Source organism: Aedes albopictus, chromosome 3 (genome assembly GCF_035046485.1).
Source record: "Aedes albopictus strain Foshan chromosome 3, AalbF5, whole genome shotgun sequence".
NCBI classification, from domain to species: domain Eukaryota; kingdom Metazoa; phylum Arthropoda; class Insecta; order Diptera; family Culicidae; genus Aedes; species Aedes albopictus.
Window position 1 is genome coordinate 191,339,541 of NC_085138.1, and position 18,136 is coordinate 191,357,676.

General features: G+C 40.7%; 1 protein-coding gene across 15 annotated transcripts in view; it reads right to left on the reverse strand.

The window, feature by feature from the left end:
* Positions 1 to 364: 364 nt before the first annotated feature.
* Positions 365 to 18,136, reverse strand: part of LOC109429106 (ubiquitin thioesterase trabid) — an 18,908-nt gene continuing 1,136 nt past the window's right edge. For 7 of the 15 annotated variants that reach the window (XM_019704951.3, XM_019704950.3, XM_062856997.1 and 4 more), the window contains exons 2-6: positions 17,523 to 17,970; positions 3,978 to 5,402; positions 1,364 to 1,820; positions 1,142 to 1,287; positions 365 to 1,077 (exon numbers count right to left, since the gene is read on the reverse strand). In XM_019704951.3, coding sequence (XP_019560496.2) covers positions 1,059 to 1,077; positions 1,142 to 1,287; positions 1,364 to 1,820; positions 3,978 to 5,402; positions 17,523 to 17,770 — 2,295 coding nt within the window. In that variant the 5' untranslated portion in view covers positions 17,771 to 17,970 and the 3' untranslated portion in view covers positions 365 to 1,058. The remainder of the gene's footprint in view (positions 1,078 to 1,141; positions 1,288 to 1,363; positions 1,821 to 3,977; positions 5,403 to 17,522; positions 17,971 to 18,136) is intronic. The other 8 variants (XM_062856998.1, XM_019704956.3, XM_019704954.3 and 5 more) reach the window with 3 other exon arrangements.

Consider the following 18,136-nt stretch of genomic DNA (forward strand, 5'->3'; position numbering starts at 1 on the left):
ATTATCTCTTAGGCGCCCAATAAAAACACCACCCCCGCCGAAGACTGTCGTTTGAACCTAGCTATTTAGCATTGTAGTTGGAGGAAATGCCAATGCAGAACCCGTAGCTTCTGGGAAGGTAATCCCAGCTCCCTGGGTTAGTGAGTTGGTGTGAGGTCCGAAAAAGGACTTGTGATTGAAAGCTCGGTACGTTGAACTGCAGATCTCTCAATTTCATCGGGAGCACCAGCATACTCGCCGATATGGTAAATTATTTGAGCAAATATGAAGCAAAGTGCAAACATCAATAAGCTCACTTTCACCATAATAGTAGCAGCTTGAAGGGAAACTTTCGGATATCCACTAAATCAGACCACATTCTTGCTATTTATCGCTGACTTCTGAAAATAATTTATTTGCGTCATTTATGTATATAGATAACTCACTTAAAAATTCGAATAAACGAAGGTATGTACACACCAAAGTAGAAACCCGAAAATAGTTTTAAATTCCATAAAACTTAACAAACATAACAGAGCTGTAGTAAGTAGTGTTCGAGTCAATAGATTGGATCTATCTTGATTAGGTTGGCATGGTGTATTTAGCAATTTTTCAAATTGTAAAGTACTTAGTGCATCGCTTAGCTATCAATTCTCGCAAACAACTACCGTGTGCTACACTGCCTTTTCTAGGAATTTTGGTGGGAAAACTGTTGTTCAGGGGGGTTATACGATATGGGTCTGGGAGATTTTGGATGTCTCAGTACCGTTTGCGGATACCGACAGCGGGTTCATCACAAGTAGGTAATAACAGCATTTGTGCAGAATGATGCGAATAATCGTTTTATGATACGGTTTTTTGATTACTGCTGTAGCATTTTCTATAACATTACAATAATTGACTTTCGATGCAAATGTGAAACAGTGCTAATTTTCGTAGATAATTTCAAAGCCCGATTTTCGGATTTTTGCTAGCTGTGTAATTGGTTTACTTAACAGGAATTTGTCGTGTCGTTTCTCTGCTCTACGTTTTTTTTTAAGAATCTTTTGTTAAAATCTCCCAGCAAGCCGTTTCGACGATTAAAAAAGCCTTGAGATACTGAAAAGCAAAATTAGGTACTTGAGTGGCATCGTACTCACATGCTTCCAAGCTGAGTACTCACGCTATTCTCCGGTAGTGATTAAGCCATTCTTCGAGCATTTGAGCGACTAACAGTGGACGTTTATGCAATTTCTGCTGTGCTACTAATAGCCCCTCAGTTTCGCAGATATCTAGCCATTGGCGCATGATAGCCTCTTCCCGACCGATCTGGAAGTATATCAATTTAAAGTTACGTTTGGTAGTCTCCGAAACAAAATAAACTGGCTGGAGATTCATGTATTACCTCGCTGTTATTTAGAAAATGGATAGGCAAAAGCTTCATTTCGCAATCCATAAGTGGCAAAAAGGTGATGTCTTCTCTATCGTCCCGAGCGGCATCTATCCGCGAGTACGGTTCCGTTGGAACAAGGGCACTGAAATGTCCTCTGGTGTAGCCTAGGGCGATCGGCGACGTTATGCAGAAGCTTTGCTCCCACAGCAATGGTAGATAAACTCCCTCGAACCGCGCGTAACCGATGTCTTCGCCGCGGAAACTTTTTACGTACTTTACTCCGTATACGATGATAGGCCGGCGCAGAATATGTGCAAGCGCGAATATATGCAACTGCTCGAGCGAAGATCCAGGCTGACTAGCGAGCGTTAGCAGGGAACTCCAATCGATTTCCAGTTGCGTATCGGCTAGTGTGTAGTGCAGTAGCGCAGCTTGGATTAACTCGTTTTCCTTCCAGCGTGGATAGAAACTGCAAATACATTTGATTATTATACCGTAAACGCACCATACTTTGCGCACCTAGGCCTAACATTGCGCCCTTAAAAAAAAAAGTTAAACAATATTGCTGGTAGGGTGGGGCGGGGCAAGATGTGTCACCTAAGGATGGATCACCATAACTTTGTAAATACAAATCGTATTGGTTTGTGTTCGTCCGCTACTCTTTAATACACTAGTTAGTTATGCTACAAGTCGATAAAAAGTTCATATTCCTATATTCCAAATAAATTTATAAAATGTTTACTAGTAGCTTTTGTTTACTCAGTATGGATATGGAGCATATATGAATGCGGAACAAATCTTATATTTTGACGTTTGAGGCGACTTGAAAATCGATGTTTTCACTAAAAAATTATCATAATTTTATGTTATAATTTTGAGCGTTCATTCCGCTTGATTGAAGTCATTTATGAGATAGTCTTGTAATACAAAAAATAAAAATTATCATAATTTTATGTTATAATTTTGAGCGTTCATTCCGCTTGATTGAAGTCATTTATGAGATAGTCTTGTAATACAAAATAAATAACTTTTGAATGCTTCAAAAATGCGTTCAAAATTGAAGGTTACCCATCTTGCCACGCGGCCGTTTATATGGAGATTACACTAAATTCTTTTTTTACACGATCTTTTTTTACGCGGTTTTATTTTACACGATTTTTTTTACACGATTTTCTCGAAATTACGCGATGTGCTTTTGGAAAGATTCTTCTCTCCTGGTCGCTATTTACTTCCGACGGGGCTCAAATTTCTACCAGAGATCTCTCTTATCATCCTTGATACCCTGTCAAAATTTTAGGATGATCCGATAAAAAAAGTTTTGAAAACTTTTTTTACACGATTTTTTTTACGCGGAACAAAAAATCGCGTAAAAACAGAATTTAGTGTATATGGAATGTATCGCATAAGAAAAATGGCTAAAAACCATTTTATTTTTTATTTCTAATGAGAGTGAATAATTTTTCAATCAAACTATTGAATATTGAAGCAGGTCATCTAACAAAATTATTAACATAACCAAAACATGAGTAATGCGCCCGAAAATGGCACTGACCCATCTTGCCCCGCGACCGATCTTGCCCCGCCCCACCCTACATAATGGAGACATTTTTCCACGGAATAGGTACTAGCTAGTCATTGTAGGCATGTGTTAAAAATATGAATGTAGAAAAAAATGGAATTTAAAAAGAGTGGTTATCAACCAAATGCGCAATGTTTGGCATTGCACAAAGTTTTGTGCCTACACGGTAAGACCAGGTGTACGAATTTGTTGGGTGGTGGTCACTATGCTCAAGAAACGCGAAATCAACGTCCAACATAGTTTGAATGTCGCAAGTCAGGTTTTAGAATTATTTGGAGAATTGCAGCTTTCTCGGGTGCCTCCAGGTTTCCAAAATATCTCGGGTGGTAGCCAGTATACCCAAAAATTATCTGATTCGACCGGGGTAACTGCTAGGGAAGAAGTGGTCAACGTAACGCAGTAACAAGTTGATCGATATGTTAGATGAAGAAAGCTTTGCGCTGATTTTGCTTCTAAGGAATTTCCGGTCAAAAGTCTGAAATATTTTTACTTCTGTTATTCATAAGAACCGTTAAGAATACAATATCCTAAATCGCGAAAGTTATTGAATAATCTCAGTTTCTGTGATCTATGAGGATTCCAAAAGAAGTTGGCGGTACCTTCTGTCTATAAATACTATGTCTTAAAGCAGCCGATCCTTGCGGAAGGAATTTCTGGGGAAATCCCAGGTGCTAGGAACTCTTTTTTTGAATATTTTTTTCTTACCGAATCCGAAGAGATAACCAAGCGGAATGATACGAGGTAATTTAGAGAAATTTTAGAAACATTCTTAGAGGAACCATCATTGAATGTGTACACACATTTTAAATCAGCTCGTGTACTCACTTTAGCTAGTTATTTTTTGTAATAATTTCGATTTGGCAATCTCACTGGGTTTATAAACCACATTCGCATACCAAAGCATATTGAAATTTTGGAAACATAAGAGCAATTTTAAAAAAGGGTGAATATTACACATGCTACGAGCGGCATAAAAATCTGTAGGTTTTGGTTTTATGGTATAACATGTTCGTACATCATGAGTTCCAATAATAACCTAATACTTACAAATGACCACACTGATGTAAACTATCAGCCAGGGCTCTCCTTAAAGTATTATCACGATCAAATACGCCCCACGTCGCTTGCATGGCCGAATCGAGCAAGCAATCGCCGGCACTCCGGTTCCATAGCACCATCAAACGAGAGCCCAGTCGCTCGGTGATCTCCAACGACCAATTCAGAGCCGGCGGTGGCATTTCCAGCTGCTTCTGGGCATCCCGGTCGAGCAGCTCCTCGTACAGCTGCTCCTGGAGCGCCACCGGAAGTTCTTCGATGTCGGCTGGCAGCGAAAACGTTGCGTGTTCGGTCACGTACTGGCAGCTGAAGGACGCCTTCCGGATGCGCAACGAGTGGGCAAAGTGACGACGGATGTCACTGGCCAAATCCGGAGCCACGTAGGATGGTACCCGTTTGATACCTGGGCCGGACCCTGAGATTTGAGCTAGAAGCAGTGGTAACATTTCATCTCGATGAAATTGAATAGCAAGATGGATTAGGGTGTGGCCAACATCGAAAGCAATATTGCTATTATTCAATAGGTTAACTTCTGCCGTGGTCAGAGCTCTACCCGCATCTCCTCCGCAAGTTAAATAACTTTCCACGGCGCCCACGTTGTTCTCCGCTATCCCAATGCAAGCGTTGAGCCATTGCCAATCTGGTTGCCGCCTCAGTTGGCGCATATATCGTTCCTGTTGATATACGTCCAGATTGTTCATTGGTTCCTGTTCACGAGCCAATTGTTGGTTTCGCTTGTTGTTAACCACGATGTTGCTAGCCACGTTCTCATCGTGTTCTGGCGAATGCTTGGCGGAGGCTTGGCTGTTGCGGCCGCTGTTTGTTTCCCTCGGGTGTAAGCACATTGAGCACTTCAAGGCTTTTGGCCAATTCTCGTAAGTACAAACAGAGCAGGACCATTTGCCAACCGTGCTCGAAGAGCGAGGGCAAGTGCTCACTGGGGAAATCGAGGTCGGTGACTGATGTTTGGCACCTCCGCTACTCGAATCACTTTCTTTCAAGCCATCTAGGGGTCGCTCCGCAGCGGTGGAACTTTTACTGAGAGGTGAGTTATTTCTCCGTTTTCGAGCTTTATCGTTGCCGGGATGGAATAATTCCAACAAATCATCTTCACCAGTACTTCGACAAACGTTAAGAGCGTTCAACTGGTCACTGAGGCTATCGTATTCGGAAATTACTTTCGATGGCGTGGATTTTTCGGGTAAAGGCTTTAACTGTTTGATCAGTATTTCATCTTCCCGTTTGCTGTTGCATTGTAGGCAACGTCGAGCATGGGATTGATTAAGGTATGTACAAGTACTGCAGAACCATTTTTGGACGCTGTCGCCATCGCTTGTAGGAGATATAACCGACGATCCACTGGCTAGGTTTGAGGTTGATCTTTTCGTTGTACTCAACTGCTGCGTAGGACTTAATCTGAAAAGTAGAGAAATAGAATATTGTAGATTACTGAAGATAAAGTTGGGTGAAATGGGATAGTTTGTCCGTACCAAAGAAAAGTCGAATTAACAAAGAATCTCAACAATGATGCTGATAATACTAAGTGTATTGGAAAGGCTATATGTTTACTCCGAAAATGACTTTTTGACAGGAGACCCGGAGGGTCGAGTCACATATACTAATCCGAGTTGATGTGATGTCTGTGTGTGTGTGTATGTGTGTGTGTGCGTATGTGTGTATGTGTGTGTACAAAATAAACTCACATCACTTTTCAGCAGTAAACCTCAACCGATTTTAATGACCAATGGTTCATTCGACGCGGAATCTGGTCCCATTGTTGCCTATTGAAAATGGTTCGGATCGGTCCAGCGGTTCCGGAGTAATGGCCATTTAGGTGTTCCGGACCGGTAGCCCAGTATGGAGCCAGATATGAAAACGCTATAAACCCATCCATGCGACACATGAAACTACGGAATTTTCGTTAACTTGATGAACGGTAAGCAGAAAACCGGTCTCAGACTATAACTGAACCGGTAGTGCCCTGGAACCGAACCCAGGTGTCCCTCAGGAGGTGGCCAAACATAAAAGTGAACCAAACCCATGCATGCCACATATCCAACCGCGGCCTTTTCGATAACTTGATGAACAGTAAGCAGGAAAACATTCTCAGACCATATCGGAATCGATAGTGTTCCGGAACCGGTTCCAGATCAGATGTCCCGGAGGTGGCCAAGTATAAAAGTTAGCCAAACCTGTTCTACCTGTTCAACAAATGTAAATTCTTGTATATTCTCAACAAATTATCATGTAACTTGTAGAGAATGACGAGAATAGCCGTTTCCATCCATTTTCAATTTAATTCAGAACCTGAACTCTCTGCAAGTTTTAGGGTCGTTGAACAGGTAAAAAATGAGATTACGAGACGCTGCTGGCCAAATATAAAAGTGAACTAAAACTATGCATGCGACATATCAAACCGCGTCTTTTTCGATAACTTGATGAACAGTAAGCAGGAAAACATTATCTGACCATATCGGAACCGGTAGTGTTCCGGAAACATATCGGAACCGGTAGACGTCCCGCTGGAGGTGGCCAAGTATAAAAGTTACCAAAACCTATGCATGCGAACTATCAAATAGTGCACACTTATTTCTGTACTTTTTTGACGAGATTAGAACAGCAGTAGGACCTCGGTAGTTTCGGTAATCGATTTTACTAAGATTCAGTAAAACACATGTGAAAATCGTATGGAAAAGGTAAACAATGCATTTTTGCTGAACGAGTTCGGAGCTCAGCAGTTTTAATCTCGTCAAAAAATTACCGAACTCGTTAACCAAAATTAAGTTTGTGGCTTTTTTATATCCTGATGAACAGTAAGCAGGAAAGTGCCAGGTGCCCTGCCGAAAGTAGTCAAATGTAGAACGAACGAAACGCATGCACGCAGTACATTAAATGACGGCTTTTTTCGATAACGCGAAGTACGGTCAGCAAGAAAATAATCTCAGGCCACATTTAAAACTGCCAGTAGGGTTGCACAACCAGCGTTTGGTCACAGACAAACAGACGTAACAGCTTGAACGATTTTCATGGAAATCCATCGCTTAGTCTACACTACCATCACCTGATGGAAAAGTTGCACGAATCACTGTGTTGTGCAACATCGTCGACAGAAGTCGCTAGTGTGAAACGTCAAACGCATAGAAAAAACGATGCGCGCGCCTCTGGTTGTGAAAGCCACAACTATGAAAATTTAAAATGATCGTTAAAAGCGTGGTCGATGGAAATTTCGCAAGTGTTACGTCTGTTTGTCTGTGGTTTGGTGTTTCGCCAGAACTACGATGCAAGCATGTGATAAAAATGTGTAAGAGAACAATTTTGACAAATTAAATACACATACAAACAGACATCTCACTATACTCACTACTTGTCGTTCTTGTTTACAACTGTCATTAAAATATAGCCTAAAATGTGCAGAAAATGTTTTGTCGAAGACCGCAAAGTGATCTGTGATTGTGTAAAAAGTTATATCTTAGCTTGTTAGTATCGTCTACATATTGATCAGTCTCCAGTGTTAGTGAAAGTGCTCAGGCAGTCAACTGAGAAGTCTGATATTATTCATTTCCGCTTATAAGTTGAACATAACGTCGGACTCTGTGCCATAATAAGTTTTCAATGCAATGATGGTTTTGATAAAATGCTTGCTTTTCTTGAAAAAATTCAGGATTCAGGGACACTTTGACTTACGTCGACGGAAAGATCGTGAGAACATATTCGACGAGAAAGGCACTATCACCACTAGGTGGATTAATTTGGGTTTTTTTATAATCATTTCACAAATAATGGTAACATTAACATATAGAAAAATTGCCCTTAATTACTTAACTTCTACCATTTCGAATGTTATGGAAATATTTCTTTAACTGCATTCGAGACATGTTCACGTCAATTGTTTCACAATGTCGATTATAAGTGGACATCACTTGATTTAGCGGTCTATATTCAGCATAATCTGCATGATGACGTTCCACTGAGAACAAGTTCCTATCTCGCAAATGCCGGCTGGGAGCATAAAAATTCAATTTGGATAATAATTCAGGTGAATCAGTTCTCTGTGAAACAATATCCATAACAAATAAAACCATAGCATAGTCTCGTCGTTCTTTCAACGTCTGAATGTTGGTCAATATACAACGAGCTTCGTATGAAGGAAGAGGAAAAACTGTCTATCCTAACTTACGCAGCGCATGTAAAAGAAATAGCTTCTGTACCGACTCTATACGTTCTTGATATTTTTTCATGTAATTTATTTATTATTATTTATTATTTATTCCGTAGACTTATCTCAGAGCGTTCATGATTAATAAAAATTTTAATCATGATTAATCACTGATTATTAAAATTCCAATTTTGGTGATTATTGATTATGATTAATGATTAATTTGATTTTTAGGATGATTAAAGATTATGATTATTGAATAAAATTGGTTTTATGTGTGATTATTGATTATGATTAATGATTAAAAATGGCTCATTGATTAAAAATCATGATTATTCAATCACAAAAAACTGGAAATGATTAAAATATATTTATTGTTTAACATGTTTTTGAAGTTTCAAAAGTAAAAGGTAAGTCTGTCCGGAAGATTTTTAAAAAAGAATCATAAATTGTATTGTTTAGAACAGCATTTGAACCAATTTAAATTGGATCAAATATTTTATATCAAATATTTTATGTGATGAATGATTAATGATTGATTAATATTTTTTCTTATGATTATGATTACTGATTAATGATTAGATTTCAAAAACAGTGTGATTAAGATTAATGTCTAATGATTAAATGATATTTTTTTGTGATCATGATTAATGATTTTGATTAATCTTAATCATTAATCATTAATCATGATTAAATTTATGATTAATCATTAACGCTCTGAAACACATTTTTATACATAAATTTCTTCATCGTGATATGGCATTCCTTATATTGATAACTTTAGACAAGAGTACATTTAGTAATTATAACACACCGACTACAAATCAACATTGAAGGAAAATACAGAAAAAAAGCTTCGAAATAGCTATTGGAAAAAAAGGGTAGAAAAGGAAAGCTTAAAAACTAATATCACAGTACAACAAAACTATACGGCCAACTCTTGTAAAAGAGGGTTTGTGGAGGTAGAGCAGCTTTGCAGAAATTTAGGAACAAGCCTCTGGAGCCAGTCGTCAATCCGTTCAACAGCAAGCCTGTGAACCTCGTCAGTCGGGTGGAACGGGCTCAAGTCCAGCATCATCTTTAGTATACGGTTTTGCTTGATTTGGACTTTGTTTCGATGACTTTGCGCGCAGTCAAACCATGCGGGGAACCCATATGCCACCGTAGGCCTAAATACGGTTTTGTATAGGAGCACCTTGATAAGTGGGGTGAAGCCGAGAGCGCCTCTTCACAAGCGGGTAGAGTGATTTTGTTAGCATGTCACATTTCCGAATGCTGTTAGTCACATGGCAACCGAAGTTCAGCTTCTGATCCAGGGCCATACCAAGGTAACCAACGGTTGGGGTCCATGGTATATCAACACCACCGCAAGAGACTTGAGCCTGAGGTAGGTATCTTGGGCTTCGTCGGCGCGTGAAGAAAATGGCCTGTGACTTGGTTTGGTTGACTTTTACCTTCCATTTCTTATGATACGCTTCGATAGAATTTTGGGCAGTTTCTCTACCACAACATTGGCATTCTTATGTGACACTAGAAACCCGGTGTCGTCAGCAAAAAAGTAATATTGTACTCCATCTACTTGAATAATGTCGGCAGAGAAAATGTTGTATAGGGTAGGACTCAATACAGAGCCTTGCGGTGCACCAAAAGGCACGGCTATCCGCTCTGAAGTACAGCCATTCACCGAAACTTCAAAAGACCTATCCTTCAGAAAGCTCTGAATAATTTTCAAAACGAGCATAGGGAAGTTCCCGAGGTGCATTTTGTGCAAAATAGCTCAATCCATACCGAGTCGTAAGTCTTCTCTACGTCTAGGAGGATTAGACCCGAAGAGTTACCTTTTCGAAAGTTACGCCTAACCTGTTTCACCAAACGGACGATCTGGTGACTGGTAGAGTGACCCTTCTGGAAGCCGAACTGTTCATGAGGAATGATACGGGTTGTTTCTAAATGTTTTTCGATACGTATCAATATGATGCGCTCGAAAAGTTTGCTTAGAGTAGGAAGTAGACTGATGGGCCTGTAGTTTGATGGAACAGAAGCATCCTTTTTCTTTTTGGCTTTTGGGATCGCGACAACTATTGCGTGTTTTCATTCAGCGGGAAAGTAGCATAGTTTTAGACAATCTGAGAAAATTTTGGCGAGAACCACTAAGGCTTTCCGAGGAAGGTGCTTTAACAGCCCATTGCTGATCCCATCATGGCCGAGCGCCTTCTTAACCTTCAAGCTTCGGGTTATGCTGCTTATTTCCTTGGGTCGTACAAGCCAGGAGTTGTCGGGAGCTGGCAGTGATTGCTCGATGTGATCAATGGATCTCTTGACAGCTTGGGCGAAACTTTCAGCCAATAATTTGGCTTTTTCCTGCGGACAGGCGTACAACGTGCCACCGCTTCGTAGAGGGGGACTGTATTTGACCGTCTTCTTCAAAGCTTTAGTGAGACGCCAAATTTTGTTGTCTCCGCGTTCCATTGACACCAAAGTCTCCGCGAACTTACTGTACCGAGCGTTGGTACAATTGATTGATGCACCAAGCGAAAAGAAGAAGAAGTTTTGACATCCAAGCGGTGTGCCATCGATTAGATCCTCGTCGCTGATTGGTCGATGGATGTAAACGGCACACCGCTTGGATGTCAAAATTCTTCTTCTTACCGCTTGGTGCATCAATCAATTGTCACGAATGCGGTTGTTCAGTGACAGGACTATTTCCTTCAGCAACGGGTCACTGGAACGCATCCACTGCCACCGCCGTAGGTTACGAAGCCGTAAGGAGGCCAAACAACACTACAATATTCTAATCGCAGACAGACGTTCGAGCTAGAACAATTTTTTTCAAATTTTCTGTATGGTCCACTGCACGAATTTATTCTGGCCTGCTTACTCTCACACGAAATTTGACGTTTGAGCGGTGTCGGCACCTCTCAAACGTCAAATTTCGTGTGAGAGTAAGCAGGCCAGAATAAATTCGTGCAGTGGACCATAAATATTCACTAGCGACACCTAGGCAACCGATTGCTACGGTACAGTTGACAGATTGCTTTCCCTCGTGCTTTCGGCCACTCACTTACCACCCAGTTCACCACCCACTGAGAAATAAAAGCATAGCGCTGTAGTACGAAGTTAACTATCTACAAAACGCTGATTAGACCGGCCGTCCTCCATCGGCACGAAACATGGACCCTACGTGCAGAGGATCAACGCGCCCTTGGAGTTTTCGAACGGAAGGTGTTGCGTACCATCTACGGCGGAGTGCAGATGGAAGACGGGACTTGGAGAAGGCGAATGAACCACGAGCTACATCAGCTGCTGAGAGAATCAACCATCGTCCATACCGCGAAAATCGGGAGGCTACAGTGGGCGGGTCACGTCATCAGGATGTCGGATAGCAACCCGACTAAAATGGTTCTCGAGAGTCATCCGACCGGTACAAGAAGACGTGGAGCGCAGCGAGCTAGGTGGGTCGACCAAGTGGAGGACGATCTGCGGACCCTACGCAGAGTGCGGAACTGGAGACAAACAGCCATGTACCGAGTGGAATGGAGACGGCTACTATGTACAACAGAGGCCACCCCGGCCTTAGCCTGATCGGTAAGGTAAGTAAATAAATATCAACAGCTAAGATTGTTTAAAAAATCAACCAATCAACATGGGAAGGAGAGCAAAAAGCTAAAATCTACTAAGCCCTGGTGGTACCTCATGTTCATACTGTATATTTGATACACCAGCTAATCCATGCTGGATCGTTAGAGGCGTACTAATTTTAGTGTCCCCGTGATCAGGCCGAGAAGGACAATAGGAGGCAATCAGTGAAGTACTAGATTGAAAGTAGTGAGCTGGATTTTTGTATGGTGAGATGTTCAATTCTCCATTTCTGCAATGAAATGGTGCAAACAGCGTGGGTTATATGATTTCTTGACTAATTTGATGCTGTTTGAGCAAAAGTTTGGGTAACTGTGTTGTTGAAGTTGCATGAAATAAATAATACAACAACAAAGTTATCCAAACTTTTGCTCAAATAGCATCAAATTAGCCAAGAAATCATATAACCCACGCTGTTTGCACCATTTCATTGCAGAAATGGAGAATCGATCATCTCACCATACAAAAATCCTGCTCACTACTTTCAATCTAGTACTTCACTGATTGCCTCCTATTATGGATGTATAAACTCACAATTTAAGGATTTCTTGATAGACATTTTAGAAGAATTTGGATGAGCTAGCCACAATTTTAGAAGAGCTGTTTTCGGATAGTTTGAAGTATCTGGTGAAGATAACTCACAGATTCTTTTTTTTACCTTTCTCGTACACCAAGGTGTACCGAAAGGCTATATGTTCACTCCAAAAACGAAAATTTGATAGAGCCGCCGGAGGGGTCAAGTGTTATATACCAATCGACTCAGCTCGACGAGTTGAGATGATGTCTGTGTGTGTATGTGTGTGTGTGTGTATGTATGTGTGTGCGTATGTGTGTGTGTGTGTACAAAAAAGGTCACCTAACTTTTAGATAGTAAACATCAACCGATTTTAACGACCGACGGTTCATTCGACGCGGAATCTGGTCCCATTGTTTCCTATTGAAAATGGTTCAGATCGGTCCAGCCGTTCCGGAGTTATGGTAATTTAGGTGTTCCGGATCGGTACCCCAGGAAGGGGCCAGATATGAAAATGCAACAAACCCATGCATGCGACCCATCAAACCACGGCATTTTCGATTATCTGATGAACGGGAAGTGGGAAAATAGTCTCAGACTATATCTGAACCGGTAGTGCTCCGGAACCGGTTCCGGGTGTCCTGCCGGAAGTGGCCAAATATAAAAGTGAACATAACCCATGCATGTGACACATCAAAGAGCGGCTTTTTCGATAACCAGTTGAATGGTAAGCAGGAAAGTAGTTTCAGACCCTGTTTGAACCGGTAGTGTTCCGGAACCGGTTCCGGGTGTCGTGCCGGAAGTGGCCAATTAAAAAATTGAACCAAACCCATGCATGCGACGCATCAAAGAGCGGCTTTTTCGATAACCAGCTGAACGGTAAGCAGGAAAGTAGTTTCCTATCGTACCTGAATCGGTTGTGTTCCAAAACCGGTTCCAGGTGTCCCGCCGGAAGTGGCCAATTAAAAAAGTAAACCAAACCCATGCATGCGACCCATCAAAGAGCGGCTTTTTCGATAACCAGATGAACGGTAAGCAGGAAAATAATTTCATAACGTATCTGAACCGGTTGTGTTCCAAAACCGGTTCCAGGTGTCCCGCTGGAAGTGGCCAATTAAAAAAGTGAACCGAACCCATGCATGCGATACATCAAAGAGCGGGTTTTTCGATAACCAGATGAATGGTTAGCAGGAAAATAGTTTCATACCGTATTTGAACCGGTTGTGTTCCGGGACCGGTTCCAGGTATCCCGTCAGAAGTGACCAATTATAAAACTGAGCCAAACCTATGCATGTGACAAACCACATAGCGACTTTATCGATAACCAGATGAGCGGTAAGCAGTTTCATACCGTATCTGAACCAGTTGTGTTCCGAAACCGGTTCCAGGTGTCCCGCCGGAAGTGGCCAATTAAAAAAGTGAACCAAACCCATGCATGCGACGCATCAAAGAGCGGCTTTTTCGATAACCAGATGAACGGTAAGCAGGAAAATACCTTATCTGAACCGGTTGTGCTCCGAAATCGGTTCCAGGTGTCCCGCCGGATGTGGCCAATTAAAAAAGTGAACCAAACCCATGCATGCGATACATGAAAGAGCGGCTTTTCGATAACCAGATGAATGGTTTGCAGGAAACTAGTTTCATACCGTATTTGAACCGGTTGTGTTCCGGAACCGGTTCCAGGTATCCCGTCGGAAGTGACCAATTAAAAAACTGAACCAAACCTATGCATGTGACAAACCACATAGCGACTTTATCGATAACCAGATGAGCGGTAAGCAGTTTCATACCGTATCTGAACCAGTTGTGTTCCGAAACCGGTTCCAGGTGTCCCGCCGGAAGTGGCCAATTAAAAAAGTGAACCAAACCCATGCATGCGACGCATCCAAGAGCGGCTTTTTCGATAACCAGATGAACGGTAAGCAGGAAAATACCTTATCTGAACCGGTTGTGTTCCGGAACCGGTTCCAGGTATCCCGTCGGAAGTAACCAATTAAAAAACTGAACCAAACCCATGCATGTGACACACCACATAGCGACTTTATCGATAACCAGATGAACGGTAAGCAAGAAAATAGTTTCAGACCAAGGTTGTTAATCGATAAATTATCGTTATCGACGATAAAGTTAACGTCTGTTATCGTTTATCGTCGATAACGATAACGTCTTCAGGCGAAAACGTCATCGGCGATACAGTTAACTGTGGAAATTATCGACTCGATAACGTCTCCGGAAAATTTTCTTCCCGATCTGACCCGTTGTTGATGCCGTCACTACGGTAACTAGATTTATCGCAAAATTATCGAAGGTACGTTGATCTTCGCGTTGATTTATCGTTTGATTATCGTTATCGAGAGTTTATCGAGCAACCTTTATCGTTATCGAGTTTGCGTTGAGTTAACTGTCGATAATTTATCGGTTAACAACCTTGTTTCAGACCATATCTGAACCGCTTATATATTAAACTGACGAAGTTGGAGGGGTGAATCCAACTGATTGCGTCTGACGCGTGGTCCTGACGATGACCCAAGAATAGTAAGTCGAAACGCGTAACGCTTAACAAGCTGATTCCGTTATTTATCACCGATAATTACTAAACAATTAACAAATAACATACCTGAACCGGTTGTGTTCCGGAACCGGTTCCAGGTGTCCCGCCAGAAGTGGCCAGTTAAAAAAGTGAACCAAACCCATGCATATGATACATCAAATCATCAAAAATGTTGGATAACCAGATAAACGGGCAGCAAGAAAATAGTCTCTGACCACACCTAAGATTATCAGCATGATTCTGCAACAGAATTGGTGAACAAAATCAATGCAAGCGATAAATATACGTAAAAGAACAAAATCTTAATAAAAATTAAAGCGATCTTATCAAATCACACCATCTTAGATTCCTGAGACGTAATTATACAGAAAGATGAATCAACGTTGTATGGGGAAATTTTAATTTCATAGCATCAATCCCCTTTTGCGGTTGAAATTACTACACAATTTTGATGCAACTGGTTGAGCCCTCGCGCTCTGTAACACGGTTGGAATTTGAATGTTTTTTTTTAATGAGAAATTTTACTAGCTTGCATTTTTTTTTGTCAAATTTTACCTAAATCTTATAACCAATGATCATAAAATAAAGGCTAAAGTGTGCAAAAAAAAAAATGTCGAAATATCTTGCTAATGATCAGCATCCAGTGCTAGTGAAGGTGGTCAAGCAGTCAACTGAGAGGTTTGATATTTTTCAGCTCTGCTTATATGTTTAACATAATACATAAGTAACTTCGGAATATGAGCCATCAATAAGTTTTCAAATTCGATTATGGCTTTGATATAATTGTTGCTTTTCTGAATAAGGCTGGCACAAATTTCGATTTTCTCTTAGGTCAAGAGGGGTCCCCTTGGAAATTTTATTCGGAATTCATCATTTAGAGGAAGGGAAAAAATAAATAGGGGAGATCGGGGCATAATGGACACCCCTATTTTTGCCGAAACCGTTGACTTTTATGCTAAACTGAGGAACTAAATGTGAAGGAACAAGTCATCGTTCTATTGTTCAAAAGTACCATTCATATGCTTCAAAATAACCTAAATATCATTGAAATTGAAATATGTTTTTCATATGGTGAAATTCTGCTAATTTCAACGCAGCAGCGAATGAGGTATTACGAGTGGCTGAGTGTGTCCACCATAAAAACAAGTGAATTTATTGCTACCTTTTCTGCATGTATACGTAGATTTAGCAATGGATAAAGTATTTTATTTGTGATTAGAATTTACTCAAAAGAGAAACTTCAATGTTGTAGTCGATTTGGGGCGAAATGAACTCTGGCAATTACAAATGGATGAACGCGTATTGCATACTCTTAGGCGTTTAAGAGTGTTTGGAAAAAAAAACAATTGGATTATTTTAGCCTAAAGTTTATTTAACCTTTCAGGACGCGCACCATCAAGCAGCTTAAACTGCACCGCGCTCGCGCTGTTTACGACGAGCGAGGTTTTTTGGTAGTGTTATACTTTTTACAACGGCGCGCGCGCTGAAGGGTTAATTAACTTTGATGTTATGTAAACTCGTCTAAGATGGCGTATTTTATCTGTGGTATCGATCTCCGTGGGCAAATTGGGTTTTTAAATTAAGAAAAATGTATCATTTTTTTTGGTTTTATATAAAAGAGCACCTTTTTCTGAGCCACTATGATTTTTTTCAGATTTTTAGAACTTTGTTTTGGTACCCAAAATCAATTTCAAAGAGATTTTTTTAAATCACCTTTTGACAGCTGGGTAACTGTTTGACAGCTCCACCCAGTACAAAACGCGACGAGGGGTGATTCGACAAATCGCTCCCATACAAACTTCAAATTGATTTTTAAATAGGTTCCCGAGCACTAAACTTCATGAAAATTTGGATTTCGGTTCAGTTTTGCATGCAGATTCAGAATATGAAATTATCTCAACATCGCTAAAGAAGCCAATTACTTAACTGATCGATGTAATCAAAGAGTTAGCATGAGATATGCAGGGGTGTTCATTATGCCCCGATGGATGTCCATTTCGCCCCGTACCTTCTCTGCCTTAAAAAAATACACGATTTACAATTCATTATTTCTTCACAATAACGACATTCTACTTGAAGTAAGTGATTGAAATACGTAGGAAACAAACTCAAGTTGTAAGCCAACTGATAATATGTTAAGTTTTTCTCTGTTATACAGGTCTAACGTACTTATTTGCTTGGGGTGTCCATTATGCCCTTAATCCCCATTAACCAAATTTTTTTTAAATTTTAAAGTGAAATTAGAGTCCTCCAGAAATTTTCTTACCAAATCCGATGAGTTAAGGATTTGCTCAATTGTTTTTGTATGTTTTCATCAAATACATTAATTATTTATCAACTCTACTCCCCCATTGATAAGTCACTGTGCCAAAAGAAGAAAATGAGATATGTTCCCTTCTAGAGTATTCTCAGAATTCAGGAACACTTCGGCTCATGGCTCTTGAGTTCATATTCGACGAGAAAGGCACTATCACCACTAGGTGGATTAATCTGGGTTTTTTTGGTAATGTTTACCTCCCTACTCTGGCCACAGCAAACTGCAGACAATTATTATACAAAACATGTTTTAAAACATTCACAGATATTTCACAAATGTTAAGTGTAAATATAGAAAAAAAATCGCATTTATCCAATTCAAAAGGAACGATTTTTTTATGAAAGGACAAAACATACACTCACCTAAAAATATCCTCATTCAGAAGCGGCTTTTGTCCCTTGCACATGGTGCACTTCAGCGACAGCGGGAAGTTCTCGTAGGTGCAATACTCGCAGACCCACTTGGATGACTGCTGCTGCTGTTGCTGAGGTTGGTTCTGGGTCTGTGGGACGGCAGTTTGTTGCGGATCATCTTTCGATTCATTTTCATCCTTTTTCGCTTGGGTTTGCTGCTGTTGTTGCTGACACGACGAGGACGAATCGTCCGACATATTTCTTCCCCCTGCACCCTTGCAAGACACTAACTATACTAGTTGTTCCACACACCACCACTGTTTATGCCGCACTTACCAAGTGCTTCTGCTCTTTCTTCTGGTTGTTTTGCGTCACCACTGTAGAAACTTTGGTTTTATTGATAAATCTATTTTCCAACACATCTATTTTCAGAGCCAAATTATATTCCGCCAGCACACTGCTCAAAACCACGATTAACGATAAAACTTTCTTCCGAGCGACGTGCCGTATGCATCAGTGATGACGATTTTGGCACTATTTGTTGGAAACTCAACAAACAATGGCCCTTCTGTAGCGTAACATATGAAAAACCGAATCTATGCTGAAAGGCATGTGGATCAGTC